Raw genomic sequence first — 14,694 nt, 5'->3', positions numbered from 1 at the left:
GTATTATCTGTGGTGCTCTGGGTAAATGTAACAACAAAAACAAGCAAATAATATATAGGTTTCCATCTCTACTCAAAACATATTAGGATTGTTGGTCTGAAGGTTCAGTTTTTAATTTGAGTTTAGCTCTTGCTGACACACACACCCTTTATCGGGGGAGGGTGTGTCTCTCTACTCTTGATGTTAAGAAAAGCTGGCAAGCCCTTGGAGGTACATGGACACTTCCATAGTGCTTGCTACAGGCCAAGCACTTTGCAAAGCTCTCAGATGGCTTATGCATTTAATACTCACAATGCCATATGAGGAAGGACCTTAGCATCAACATTTTCAGAAGAGGAAATAGATGGAGAAAGATTAAGTAATTTGCCCAAGGCCATACAGCCAGTATCAGGGAGAAGCTAGTGTCGACTGCAGAAGAGTAGATCTCTAAACCTCTGCACTGTGTTATAGGGACAGTGGCTGGGTGAGATCACAGAAGGGAAGTCTTTGTGGAAAAAAGCACAGCCTCTCCTTTGCCCCAGTGGGTGCCTTTTCTCTTGTGGAAAGTATGACAATGTTAGACTTCACTCTTACATTGTTTTCAAATGTTGTGAAGTAGAATGCTGGAGTCATTTTCAGAATCAAACAGAATTTTATTTTAAAAATAGTTTATTCCAAAACATTTAGAACCAGTAAACATATAGGTGCTCCATGCTGGTGAGCATGAATTGGATTGAATTCAGGAACCAGTGGAAGCAAGCCTAAAGTGGACACCAGAGTCCCTGAGAGAAGGAATCAGAAACACCATCCAAAGCCAAGGAGATGGGAGGTTCCAACTGTGACTGAGCAGAGAACATGGCTCTAAGAACTGGGAGGTTAAATGTGTGGTTTGATGGGGGAATGGGAGAGTGAGGACAGGATCAACGATGTGCCATGGGCCTCTCCTTCCTTTCTGTCTATGGAGTCTTACTACTTACCTCACAGATGATGGTCTTTTTTTTGTTTATTTTTTTCATTGTACATACCAATCACAGATCCCCCTCTATTCCCTCCTCCTGCCCCCCAGCTCAGATGATGTTCTAAAGAAAAAAGGGATAAAGAGGAAGAGTAAACAATAGTGATGATGGAAAGGATCAGTCTTGCTTAGCAGTTGCATTTGAAAATAATTTTTTTTTTTTGAGCTGAAGACTGAACCCAGGGCCTTGTGCTTGCTAGGCAAGCACTCTACCACTGAGCTTAATCCCCAATCCAAAAATAATTTTAAAATGCTAAATGTCAACATCATCTTGAGATTAATGGCTTAACTTGAAATGACTCAGTGGTGGATGTGATTTTTTTTTTATTTGCTATGGTCTCTCCCTGGGTGAGAAACTCATTTTTGGATTTTGTGTACTTTTGGGTTATCTATTAGTCTGTCTGTCTTGTTCATCATCTATGAATTTGTCTGTCTAGCTGTCATCTAAACTACCTATCATCTATCTAAATGGACCACGGCTCTGCCAATAAGAAAAGCTAAATTGGCTAGGGACAGTCATTAAGTCAATTGTGTTTGCAGTTTGTGGCACCACCTACCAGAGGAACAAGTTCATTTTAAGGGCTTGAAATTTAGAGCGAGCAAAGGACTTAGGGGTTCCCTGAAATACAGATTATTCAGTAATAAAGCTAAAACAGTCTCTGGCAAACCAAGGCAATTCATCATCCTAGTCCATAGACAGGTAAAAATGGCTTTTGTTACAGCCTATACACAGGTTTGGAATCGCTTTTCCTCACGTCCCAAATGTTTTCCCATATCTTCAAGCAATTTTGGACTAACTAGTTACTCCCTGGAGTGTGAGTTAGAGCCAAATATAACATCTTAAGAGTAAGTAGAGTTCTTGCTTGTGTTAACCTTGCAATGAAACAAAGAAGGGAAACATCTGTGGCCTCCTTGGCAAGACCGTGGTACAGGAAAGGTTGAAAAGAGAGTTCAAATCTTGCCTCAGACTGTGTCTAGAGCAGATTCAGTCTTTCTGAACCTTGAGTTTTGCTCTACAAGGTATCAGGGCACATTCCCATCATGAAAGTGGTATTATGGTGTCTACCTGGCATGGACTGGCATGAAGAGTGTGGTACAAGGTAAGGATCACTCAGCGGCAGAGTATATTTGTGGCAGTTTGAATGAGAAACGCTCCCTATAATTGGCTTGGGCATTTGAACATTGGATCTCTGGTCAGTGGTGCTGTTTGGGGAAGTTTAGGATGTGCATCCCTGCTGGAGGAAGAACGTTGCTGTGGGCAGGAGAGTTTAAAGCCTCACTCTGCTTCCAGTTCATTTCTGCTTTGCGTCTGTGGTTGAAGATGTGAGCTCTTAAGTGCCTGCTCCAGCCACCATGCTTCCCTTACATGATGGACTGCTATTCCCTCTGGAACCGTAGCCCAAATAAACTCTTTTTTTTTCCATAAGTTGCTTTGGGTTATGGTGCACTACCACGGCGACGTAAAAGTAGCAAATGCAGTAACAGGGACTGGGGCCTAGCAGATGACAGCACAGTTGTGCCCTCTCTCGTTCCTGTCCATACCCATCATCTCTTGCCCTGTGAAGTTAATCTTCAAAGAAAAGAGTAAACATGTACCTCGGAAAACTTGATAATTATACAAATGATGACTTTCAGAGCCAATCCATATTACATCCACACACCCTGGAAGTAAAAGCCATCTTGGAAGACTCGACCTCAAAAGGGAATCAGGGGAGGCTTCCTATTTGGATCTGGGAAGAGAGTAAGCCTTTTGGGTAGAGATGGCCAGAACAGCTATCTCCAAGCCTGACCTGCTGTCCAAGGGAGCTTCCAACAAACTTTAGATGAGCTTGGATATGTGACAGGGGTAGCTAGGAGAGGAGAGACAGAGAAAACATCAGTCTACATTGGGAGGTGTTGTGTTTGTTTGTCTGTTTGCTCCTACTTCTTCTCAATAATAGTATATTTATACATGACTTGGAAAGAACAACTTTGGGTCATTATTTTAGTAAAACATAACAAAGTTAAGATATTACTGCCGCTACTGTGTAGTTTGTACACTAATGCTCAGCCATTCAAGTATTGACTAGAGGCTATGAGAGGATGCTGTTTCAACTCAGGGTGGACACTTGTTCACCCAAAGCCAAATGCATGCATCTCCCAAATAGTGCCTGAGTGACACAGGGGCAGCTCCAACAGGCAGAGCTAATGCTCACATCAGGATTCATTACAGCTTTGGTAACGTGGATTTATCAGTCAGGATGCAGGTGGTGTGAGACCCGAGTGTGAACCGTTTGGGGCTTAGAGAAGGAGTTTGGTATTGGAACAAATGGAGATTGTTTCTCCCTGGAAAGAGTGAAAGGCAGCCCAGTGCTCTGGCCTCTGTGGTGCACACAAGCTGACAACACTGGGTTTCCAGCTTCCCATTCACTGACAGAGTGTTGGCAGCTTTAAATCAGCCTTGGTGGGAGAATTTAAGCCACGGCAATTGGGAAATGCTATAAATGAAATTTCCAGGGAGAGACAGAGTGGTTCAACCCAGCAACCTTCTGCCTTAGCCACTCCACTTCAAGTGTAATCTATCTTCTGACCCCAGGACTATCTGAATAAAACAAGCTTGACAATGAATGCTCTCCAACGTGATTTTCTTTAAGATAGATAGATCCACGATGCTTGGGGTAGCATTAACAGCCTTGCTTGTTCTGGCCCCCATCCAGCTTTTCCATTACTTCTTCTGACTCTAGCCCTAAATATGGTGAGTGTGAGTGCTAATATTATCAATTTGGAAAGATATAAAATCACCTAGACGACAAACCTCTGGGTATGTCTGTATGAGAGACACCATGACCATGGCAACTCTTATAAAGGAAACATTTCACTGGGGCCTGGGGCGGCTCGCTTACAGTTTCAGAAGTTCAGTCCATTATCATCATGCCGGGGAGCATGGTGGCACGCAGGCAGATGTGCTGCTGAGCTGAGAGTGTTACATCTTGCAGGCAACAGGAAGTTGACTGACAGTCACACTAAGGAAAGTTTGAGCAAAAGAGACCTCAAAGCCTGCCCCCACAATGACACACTTCCTCCAACAAGGCCACACCTCCTAATAGTACCACTCCCTTTGAGGGACCATTTTCTTTCAAACCACAACACCATCTGTGGACATCACCAGCCTATGATGGACCCAGGACTGAATACAAGGAAAATTATGAGCTGAGTACTAGCAGTCACTGCCCCCTGCTTCCTAACTAAGGATGGATGTGACTACTGCCTCTCATGCCTTCTCCCATGCCTTCTCCACCATGACGTACATTCAGACTGTGAGTCAAAACAAACCTCTCCCTCCTTAAATTGCTTTACTCAGGTGTTTAATCACAGCAATGAGAAAGAAGGGAAAGGCACATGATATGTATTTTTACAATATCTTTCTGAATCTGTGACAGAATGGCCAAGATTAGAAGGAACCACTAGGGTCTGGGAAAGTAGAAGCTAGCTTGGGGTCTCTTTTCCCATGGGGCATCTACAAGCTTCAAAGTCTGCAGATTCCCTGGAGTATAGCTCAGTAGTGTAGCATGCCTTTAGCATGTGAGAGGCCCTGGGTTAAATCTCCGGGGAACCTATCGCTAAGCTGAGGTTTTGAGGATTCATGGGCCTTGGTTTGGAAGAGCTCAGAACAAACTAATTGAAGTTTATACATTGTGTTCTGCTTAGGAAAAGGGGTCCTGATAAACTCTGAGCAGTCTGGGTTAGACTCCTGGAGAGTTAGAAGTGAGCCAAAAGTGGAAAGGCCCTCTGAAGTACCCAAGCCCACTCACAAATGAGCTCAGGTCTTATTTAGATAAATAAACCTAGGACTTCAGTGCTCTGGCCCAATTGCCCAGCAGGAACAAAATGACTCATCTCGGGATGATGATAACAGCATACACAGCCTTAAAAAAAAAAATCTGTAAAGTTTAAAAATATACAGTATCCCTGCATAAGTATAAAGAAACCAGACATGCTATCAGTTTTGTGTTCATATACTAAAATACTTCCTATAATTATTGAGAGAAGGGATTTAGTTGGTTCACAGTTTTGGAGCCTCTAGTCCAAGAGTGGGTGGACTCATTGCTTTGTTGATGTGTGTGTTTGTGTGTGTGTGTGTGTGTGTGTGTGTGTGTGTGTGTGTGTGTTCTAGATATCAATACCACAGAGTACTCACCTCCTCAGCCATGAAGTAAAGAAGAAAACAGCAGAGAAATTCCCCTCAACAGTATGCCTTCGGTGACCTAAGCATCTCTTGCCTGTACGGGGTCTACCATATCTCATCAGCACCATTCGGGGGCACTTAAACAAACCTTTATATATATACAGGGTGGTTTGTGCATTAAAGAAAAGCAGGCACTAGGAGGAGACCTAGGAGGGATTCAAATAATGGAGCAGCTTTTAAAAGGCCCATGCATGGATGAGAAGATGGCTCAGTTGGTAAAAATGCTTGCTGCACGAGCATGAGGAACTGAGTTCAGATCCCCACTATCCATGTTAAAACTGGGCATCACCTTGTGAGCTTGTAATAGCAGCAGCAGGTAGGTGAAGGGAGGAAGGTCTCTGGAGCTCATCTGTGGACCCGAATCTGTTCAGGGAGAGACCATGCCTCAAAAAAAACTAAAGTGAAGAGTGATGGAGGAAGACACCCAACATCAACCTCTGCCCTGCAGATGCACACACACACACACACACACACACACACACACACACACACTCAAATACATAGGCCAGGAATAATGTTTCCAAATATTTGGAAGACAAGATTAAAATTTTTGATAGAGAGCTACAAACTCTACAAAAAGAAAAGGAGAATCAGGTAGAAGTTCTAGAACTCAAAGATAGATATCATCAATTGAAACTGGGAATCGCCAAGAGTTATCAGAGACTTCCCATGTGGTCAGTGCTGTTTAAAGCATTACAGGATTCAACATAAGGCAAGTGTGGAGGTGGTCTGTCCTTGCAACCTGATGGCTTCTTAAGGCTTCTTAAGGCCCCTGGCCCATGTGTGAGAACACTTTTGTTTATACCCCCCATGGTGTCCTTAAAGTGGCCTGTCACTGCCTATTGCCACTCCCCGATGTCAGTAGCTTGGGTTTTCTATCTCCCTCCTCAATCGAGCCCTTTGAAGCTCTTGTCACCCGTGTCTAGAAGCACAAGGCTCAGCACATTGGAGGCTGGAGTCGGAGGTCAGAGGAAAGGCACTAGGTTCTCTTCATGTTGCCGTCCTTAAGCTTGTTCAGGAAGTAGCGTTTGGGCTGAGTTCCCAGAACTGAGAACCAGGCTAGGCAGAGATAGACGGTGAGCAGAATTGCCATGAACACCGACAATAAAACCCTAAGAAAAAATTGAGTGGAATTGAGGCCAGGGGGTGAGGAAAGAAAAGGGACCTTTACCTTCCTCTTCTTCCCCATCTAGTGGGGAGATGTGCTTAGGATCACCACAGGAAATCCAGGAACTTCAGTACAGAAGCAAAGGAGCGTGGCTCAGTAACAGGGACTGGAGGGCCTGTACATGCTTGCACATGTGGGACAGAGCTGTAGGGATGGTAGCTGCTGTGACTCATCTCTGCCATTTTACCTGAGGTAGAGAAATGTGTGCAGTCACTGCTGTTTGAGTAATCCCCACAAGCCAGGGTCAGGGTAAAGTACATCATGTGAGAGTCTTATTTAATTCTCATAGTAATCCATGATGTGGCTTCCGTTACTAAAGTTAGTTAATGGATAATGAAGCTGAGATCTAGAGAGTCTGCAAACCTTGTCTGAGGTAGCACAGCTCAGAAGGATGTGAGAGGATTAAGACTCGGGGTCTGCCCATAGACTCCTTCCCTGCACACTTGCAAAGGGTGTGCTGCAGGCCTTTGGTGGAGGTGGAGTGGCCCAGGGAAGAAGATCATGGAGGTCTGGGAGCTTAATGTTTCAGACCTCTAGAAAGAATCTATTTCTGTTTGAGTTTGGGCCGAGGTCAGAGAAACATTTACTCAGCAGCTGTGATGTGGGTGGGATTTTGCTTGGACCACTGTCTGAGGGCAAAGGCTAGTAAGGGGCTCCTCCATTCACCTTGGCAAATGACTTCTCCTCCTCAATTTTCAAGGATGTTTAAAATAATACTGATTTGACATTTTAACAAAGCTTCACCAGTTTGCTAAAAACTGGCTCTTTTGGACATTTTTTTTTCATTAAGATGTCCCCAGTTTTTCATTGGTTGCTATATTACTAGCTGCCAAAAGCTCGGGTTTTCAAAAAAAGAAAAAAAAATGAAATGAAAAAAGAGCATATTGTAGAAAATTACATAGTAAGAAACTGACAAAACATTTATAGCTTAATGACATTCTTGTATACTATACATATAAATCACTGCATTTGTAAATACAGTCATATTTACAGGACAGTGGTGCTCAAAGGTTTGTGCCTCACTTCAAGCACACAGCATTTTGGGAACTGTTATTTTTTTGTTAAATTGTCTTGTGTCTCCTGTGTTATTTTTGTTTTCCTTATGAGTGCATAGTGAATGAAAAGCTGAATACATTTAAAGCATAAGCTCAATATCTTGATCTATATTACAAAACTGTCTCCACAATCTGGCTAATTAACGTATTCACCTCCTGTCCTGGTTACCATTTTCTTTCTCCTTTCTCCTCCCTTTTTCTTCCCTCCCTCTCTCCTGTCCCTCTTATTTCCTTTCTCCTTTCCTTTCCTTTCAAAGGGAAGAGGTAGTGAGGCCTCCACTCTCAGCAGGTTTCCACGTGTGGTAAGTACCACTGTTATCATCACGTGACCCCAGATACCCAGAACCCATTCATCTGACCAGCTTGGCAGATGTCAGGTTTCTGAGGCAGGCATAGACACGGAAGGGACCGAGGCACCTGGCCTTCCACTGATGCTCCTGTGTTTGTTAGCCCCTCAGGAACTTGAGGGGGTCTACCAGGAGGCAAAGGAGCTGCCACTGTTCACAGAGGTGGGGTGAGGGGCTTGGGAATGAGGAAATAGTTCCAGCTGCTGTGGTCTACGTGTGGCTACTGCAGTCACTCCTTCCTGAAATTGTTTGCCCAAGGCCAGGCAGACTATCCTCTCTGGAGAGGCGTTGATTGTTGAACACAGCCATCTCTACTCTCTTAGAGTAGAGCACCTGAGGCACTCCATCAGCAGATTTCTTTTTTTTTTTTTTTTCCTTTTTGGTTTTTTGAGACAGAGTGTCTCTGTGTAGTTTTGGTGCCTGTCCTGGATCTCGCTCTGTAAAACAAGCTGGCCTCAAACTCACAGAGATTCTCCTGCCTCTCCCTCCCGAGTGCTGGGATTAAAGGCGTGTGCCACCACCGCCCAGCACTATCAGCATATTTCACCCCTTATCCATTCCCTGCCATCCACCTCCTGCCTCTGGCAACCATCAATCTATTGCCTGCTTCTGAGTTTTAATGTGAATTTTATTAATATTCAAGATGTAGCATTTGTACAAATAAATAATAAAAGAGTCCGGGCAGCTTCAGAAGTACCATAAGACAAGCATGAGGGGTTATGGTAGTTGGGTACCAGCTACTTCCCCCTTTCAGTAGGTGTGATGACAATGTTCTGCACCTGGTGACTAATAAACCTTCCAGGAACTTCAAAGCTTAATTAATTCGGCAATTTCTGGAAGTTGTAAACAATTAAGTAAGTTCATACCCACCCACCTCCTTCAGCCAGCTTCATGGAAGATTTTCAAAACGAACAAAGAAATGAGCAAACAGAACATCCCCTTGGCCCTCATGGGTAGATAGCATCTCTCTACAAGAACTCAAGAAAGATATGTACTTGCCATTTTGACTCTCAAAACTACCATCCAGGGTTACAGTAGCAGAAATGTTCCATTTGTTGGAAAAGAAGAGCTCTTTAAAGACTTGACATATGTTTTGTAGCCTCTCCATGGAAGGATTTAGCTCTCCCTTTGGACACACTCTGCTTTCTTAGGTTGAAATAAAGGTCAAATGCTACCAAGCAATGATAGTACACACCTTTAATCCCAGGACTCGGAAGGCAGAGGCAGGTGGATCTCTGAGTTCAAGGCCAGCCTGAGCTAGGATAGCCAGGGCTACCCAGAGAAACCCTGTCTTGAAAAGAAAAAAAAGAAAGAAAGAAAGAAAGAAAGAAAGAAAACGAAAAAAAGAAAAGGAGGTCAAATGCATCAAGATCAATGGGTGAGGTAGGATGACCTGGTCTCGAGAACTGGGTTTTTGGTATCTTGCCATTAACAAGCTCTCTGACCCTACCCTCTACTAACCTTTCTGAGTCTCTTTGTGGGAGGCTGAGATAAGGCGAACACTATTCTCCAGTCAGGTTCTGAAAATGCCATAGCTGCATTCCTGTGATAGCAGTCTCCCTCAGGGGGACACATAGGGACTCTCTTCACCTTTCATAACATAAAATAAGAAGGTCTTCACCTTTCCCCAGCTGTCTAGAAAATTGCATGAAAGGAAGTTGATGTTTATTAACGTCCACTTGGGACCAAGACTTAACTTCCTTCTTTCTTTCTACCTTCAAGGAAGATGCAGTTCTCCCCATTCTGAGAATGAAGAGGCAGAGACATAAATAAGTGAAGTGACTTTTTCAGGGTCACATGGACAAGTGGCAGAGAAGGAATCTGGACCTGTTGCTGTCCATACACTTCATCTTCTTTTCCAAGACCAGGACTTGGGAATGAAATCACCTCTAAAAGGCTCCAAGTTTCCAGATGTGGGGTTGGGGAAGATGGCTGACTCTAAAGCACCCCTCGGGAGGCACTCACTTCTCTAGAGCAGGGGTCAGCAAACTTCTGTGCTACACATGACCTGTCCCATGTTCTATAAATACACTATGTTAGAGCAGAGTTGTGTTTTACGGCTTACAAATTGCTCGTGGGTGCCTCGGCACCATGGCAGCTGAGCTGAGTATTGTGTTGAGGTTGGATGGTCCACAAAACACCAAATATTTACCATCTGGTTCTGGACATAATGTTTATCCAGAGTCTGGCCGACTCTCTCTTCTCCAAAGAACACAGTAACAATGACGTGAGACTGCCCTTTGTCCACCAGGCCCTATCACTTGCCTTCTGATGAAAAGGTGACATTTCTGCTCGCATCTGTTTTGTGGGAGGGAAAAATCAGCCAACAGGCTCAGAATACCTGTCATGCAAATGAGAGTATCTGGTTTTCATCTCGTTCTCCTTCCCAGGAACACCATGTAGGGGAAATAGAGAGCTCAATTTTGGGGAAATTGCAAGGGTAAAAGGGGGAGGAGATCAGTTACAACACACTGTTGCGACACCCAGCAGGGTTGAAAGTGACAACAGAGAGGGTTTCTCTTTTTGGAAATATGAGGGTTTTTCCGCTTCTGACAGTGGGACGGAACGAAGGCAGCGCGGGCCGGTGAATGACTACTTTCTTTATAAGCAGCAACCCTGAGCCTGAAATGGCAGTCTCTAGTCTTCGCTGCCTTGCTGTGGTCTCAGGATGGACATCTACAGGGGACGGTGCAGTCACCTAATCTCTCTCCTTCTCTTCCTTCTGTTCCATTCAGAGGCAGCCTGCCGCCCTTCTGGGAGAAGACCCTGCAAGATGCAAGCCTTCAGGTAAGTCTTCCGAAGACACGGGGTTGCATAGAGACATATGTCATCTGTCCAGAGCACTGGATCTGAGGGATGGGACAGAAAAGGGTATATATCCTTGATTCAAGAATAGCTTGCTACACGAATAGTCTTTAAGACTTACATTTTGAAAAACGCTCCATGCATGGACAACAGGGCAGTCAACTGTGCTCACTCTCCCAGACACTGAGAGGTTCAGTGACAGAAAAGAAGGCCCCCGGGAATGATGCTAGCTTTGGGATCTAGCAAAGAGGAATGCTAGAGCAAGACACAGGCTCAGCCCGACATGCTATACCCTGTGTATGTGATGACGTGGAAAATCTCTCTTCAGAGCCCCCAGTTTCCTTATCTGTGACGTGATACTGGTTTAATAATAATCCCTTGTGTGCATTACAGGGTTGTGAAAATTAAATACGTAAGTGATGCTGTAACCATGTTCTGAGACATGTGCTCTGAGAACTGTACAGTGCCCGAAAAGGTGACTTGAGCTTTAAAATTGGATCAAGAGCCTTGGCAGATATCATCAACCTTATAGTAAAAATGGCAGGCCTTTATTTTAATTTTAAAAAATAGATAGAGAGATTGTTGGTCCATACAATCTGTCCTTGATCCTTCCTGAGAATGAAGTCTGTGTTGAATCACTCCCCTTTACCCTGTCTGCTTTGGAACCACAGCTGGAGGCTGAGTCTGGCTGGGAGCGTGTGCATCCATCCCGAGGCAAGGCTCTCCCTCAGATCCAGGAATGGTCTGCTTTGTGAGGTTCCCCCTCCATCCTCTTAGGCCCCAGAACCCTTTTAGCAAGGCTATGAAAGCTCAGGGTAGGAGCAAAGGCTCAAATACTCCTCCCCATGCAGGGGGCTTGGTTTGTCATCTGCCCTGCCCTGAGCTCCTGGGCTGCTCCAAGCTCCCCAAGGAGTCCTGTCAGCTCCCCTGACAGGTAAAGAAATAATGTACAGATTCAAGGTCATATCACCAGGGCACTATTATCACATCTCACAGCTGCCTGTCTCACAGCCGGGGTGCCCTTCACCAAGAAGACAGGGAGTGACCAACAGGCCACTGGGTGAACTAGAGAGGAAGCTAACTTGTTCCCCAGAACAGCTGTCCCTGCTAGAGTCAGAGCAGGTTATTGGCAAGTCAAGTAAAAGTTCTAGTTACAGACTTCCAGGCCTGAGACTCAGAGTAGCTTGGCTGCAATGTAGTCTAACCCCTGAACTTGTAGTACTATGATGTAGCCACCAGTTTCAAGTGGCCATCTAAATTTACACATAAATGCATGAAAATAGAAGAAAGTCATGTAGCTGGCAGCTCCCCTGTTGAGTAGGGTGAATATAGGATGTGTTTGCATTGCCTAAGATTCTATCAGATGGTGATACTCTATAGAATATTCTGCTGAAGCCACGGGTGTCTGTGCTGGGATTCTGGGGTGAGGAGCAAGAAGAGGTTTTCTGTTCACCAGCTGTGAGAGATGGACCCATCTCTTATGTAGTATTGGCTTGAAATCTTCTCATCTGTACTCTGAACTCACTAAGGACCATGCTTCCAGCAGACCTAGATGGAAATTAGATGACACAGTGCTGTACTGCCTATTACAGCTAGGCCATTTTGCTTTTCAGAATCTGGGATATTAACCAGAAGACCTTCTATCTGAGGAACAACCAACTCATTGCTGGCTACTTACAAGGACCAAATACCAGATTAGAAGGTGAGTGGGTAACAGGGAAGCCAGTGTGAAGTGGGCGTGGAGTGACTTTGCCCTGCTCCTCGGGCTGTAGGTGGGACCTCCTCATTTCTGTTGAGTTTGAAATGAGAGGCCTGACCACCAGAGGATATATATATGGGAGTGGCCTCAAGAGTGAAAAAATGTAGAGCCTGAGTCCCAATGCCCTGGGGACACAGCTAGGGGAACAGAGGCCAAGAGTCACAGCTGCACTTCCTTAGTCCTGTACTGGTAGACCACCCATGTTCCTATTATTCAAACTCTAGCCTCTCCCTAGGCCAATACACCGTGTACATGGCTGAAGAATATGCTTTATTGTGGATACCACCCTCAGTACGCACCCATCTGTACTTGGGACAAAACTAGATGAACTTTGAGGAGCATCACTCACAGATTCTTCCATTTTTCTTTTAGAAAAAAATGAGGGCAGTGAGCTGACAGAATTTGAATTCCCTTTAGCACTGGAGTTTAAAGTTCCCGCATCTCTGTTTGAGATCTCTTCAGTATTCCCCAAGCCCGTTCTCTGCTTTCCTATCTTACTCAGCAGTTATAAGACTGGTTTTTCCTGTCTTTCTAGGAACCTAGTAATTCTTCCACGAACATACTCAAGCAGAAGCTGGGTTTTCTACTGCTACCCAGTAGCAGGTGGGAAAGGTGGACTGCAAGTCCACAGGCTTCCTGGAGCCTACTCACCAGCCTTGTGAGCTATGTGTCCATGTCTATTAACAGCACGTCTGTTGGTCAGGAGGACAGGCTTCCTGGAGAAAGTAAAGGAAGGTTGGGACAGTATGGACAGAATCTAGGAGGCTGGTCCTTAGGGATAACTAGTTAGTGTTTGGTTAGATCTCTTGTATGGATGCAGACTAGAAAGATAGAGCCTTCCTGACCTTCTGACCTTAAAATTGTAGTTAAGAGGAGACAAAGAAATACCCACAGGCTCTTCCTCATGCCTGCCTCCTCTTCTTTCTTTCTAACCCCACCCTCTGCTCTTCTCCAGAAAAGATAGACATGGTGACTACTGACCTTCACAATGTATTCTTGGGAATCCACGGGGGGAAGATATGCCTGTCTTGTGTCAAGTCTGGAGATGAAATCAAGCTCCAGCTAGAGGTGAGAATCTGGGTTAGCTATCAAACCATTACAAAACTCAATGGCTTATGACAACCACAGGCGGTTCTCATGACCCTGTGTGTGTGCACGGATGAGGGAGGTGCTTGGTTCCTCAGAGAGTAATATTTGGGGGTCACTCCTGAAGTTATTTCCACAATGTTCTCTGTTGTTATTGGGTGTCCAAGGTGCTTTTTCATCCTCTAAGCCATCCTTTCTGTTTCTTTGCATTCAGTAGATACCCTGAGCTTCCTTGTAGCATGGAAGCCAACCTGAATAAGAGAGGATTCCAGAAAGATGGCTTCAATATGAAAGTGCTATTTAAACTTGGGCTTACACAAGTCTATTGGCAAAAGCCTGAGACATGGTTGATATGGACTCATTGTAGAAAGGCACCACACAAGGATACAAACTCTAGGAGGAGACATTTTTCATGGAGGACCACCTCTATGATACTATCACAGGATTTGAACCACCCACGGGTCTTGTGCTGGGCCTCCTAACCCACTTGGACCTACCTTCTTCTAGCAAGATCTGCACTCAAGACCATGTGCTTCCAATCATTATCTATGCTACTATCTGACATCCCACACAGAGCTGTGCTACTTCCTGACCTACCCAATAGTAATGAGTTGTTCTAACATTATCTCGAGGGCTAGCTGGACAAACTTTTAATCTAACTGCAAATAGCCACAACCTTGAGTTTGTCACTAACCCCTACCAATGGACAGGACCACCTTATGGGGGTAGGTGGAGAGGAGTGACTATCCTAAATATAATAAGGATGGCCAGGGTATATCATATAACACATCCTATGGGCTTTGAGACCCTCTACCCCTTCTTTACAGCCCTCTTGCCTTGAAAGAATCACTGCCTCTCTGGCCTTAGTCCCTATTGATGGGGCCATGTATTTGCTAGACTTACTTTACCATGGCCACAATGGCATGATTTTCAAATCAAGAGAGGCAAGACAACTCCTTCTATGTGTGTGATCTTAAGAAACCTGGAGCCTGTGTTCTTTGGCCAGGTCTCCAAGGACCATTTGTCTGTCATCAGAGGGTGACAGCCTGATGAGAGTATAGAGATAGACAACCAGGACTTTCTGGGCCCCCAGAAATCACAGGATTATTTCTTGACTTCCAGAACATCAACATCACCGATCTGAGCAAGACCAAGGAAGAAGACAAACGCTTCATCTTCATCCGCTCAGAGAAAGGTCCCACCACCAGCTTTGAGTCAGCCGCCTGTCCAGGCTGGTTCCTCTGCACAGCACAAG

The 14,694-nt window shown here is 44.8% G+C and overlaps 1 protein-coding gene across 2 annotated transcripts in view; it reads left to right on the top strand.

The window, feature by feature from the left end:
- The first annotated feature begins 10,327 nt into the window (after positions 1-10,327).
- The window catches only part of Il1rn (interleukin 1 receptor antagonist), a 4,751-nt gene continuing 384 nt past the window's right edge, over positions 10,328-14,694 (top strand). Inside the window, exons 1-5 of one of the 2 annotated variants that reach the window (XM_036186469.1) lie at positions 10,328-10,373; positions 10,525-10,576; positions 12,208-12,296; positions 13,309-13,421; positions 14,562-14,694. The exon at positions 14,562-14,694 is cut by the window's right edge and continues 384 nt beyond it. In XM_036186469.1, coding sequence (XP_036042362.1) covers positions 10,563-10,576; positions 12,208-12,296; positions 13,309-13,421; positions 14,562-14,694 — 349 coding nt within the window. In that variant the 5' untranslated portion in view covers positions 10,328-10,373; positions 10,525-10,562. Of the gene's footprint in view, positions 10,374-10,457; positions 10,577-12,207; positions 12,297-13,308; positions 13,422-14,561 lie in introns of those variants that run through there. The other variant, XM_036186467.1, reaches the window with a different exon arrangement.

This window comes from Onychomys torridus, chromosome 4 (assembly GCF_903995425.1).
Source record: "Onychomys torridus chromosome 4, mOncTor1.1, whole genome shotgun sequence".
NCBI classification, from domain to species: Eukaryota; Metazoa; Chordata; class Mammalia; order Rodentia; family Cricetidae; genus Onychomys; species Onychomys torridus.
Note: the sequence above shows the minus strand (reverse complement) of the source record. Positions and strands in the feature narration are given on the sequence as shown.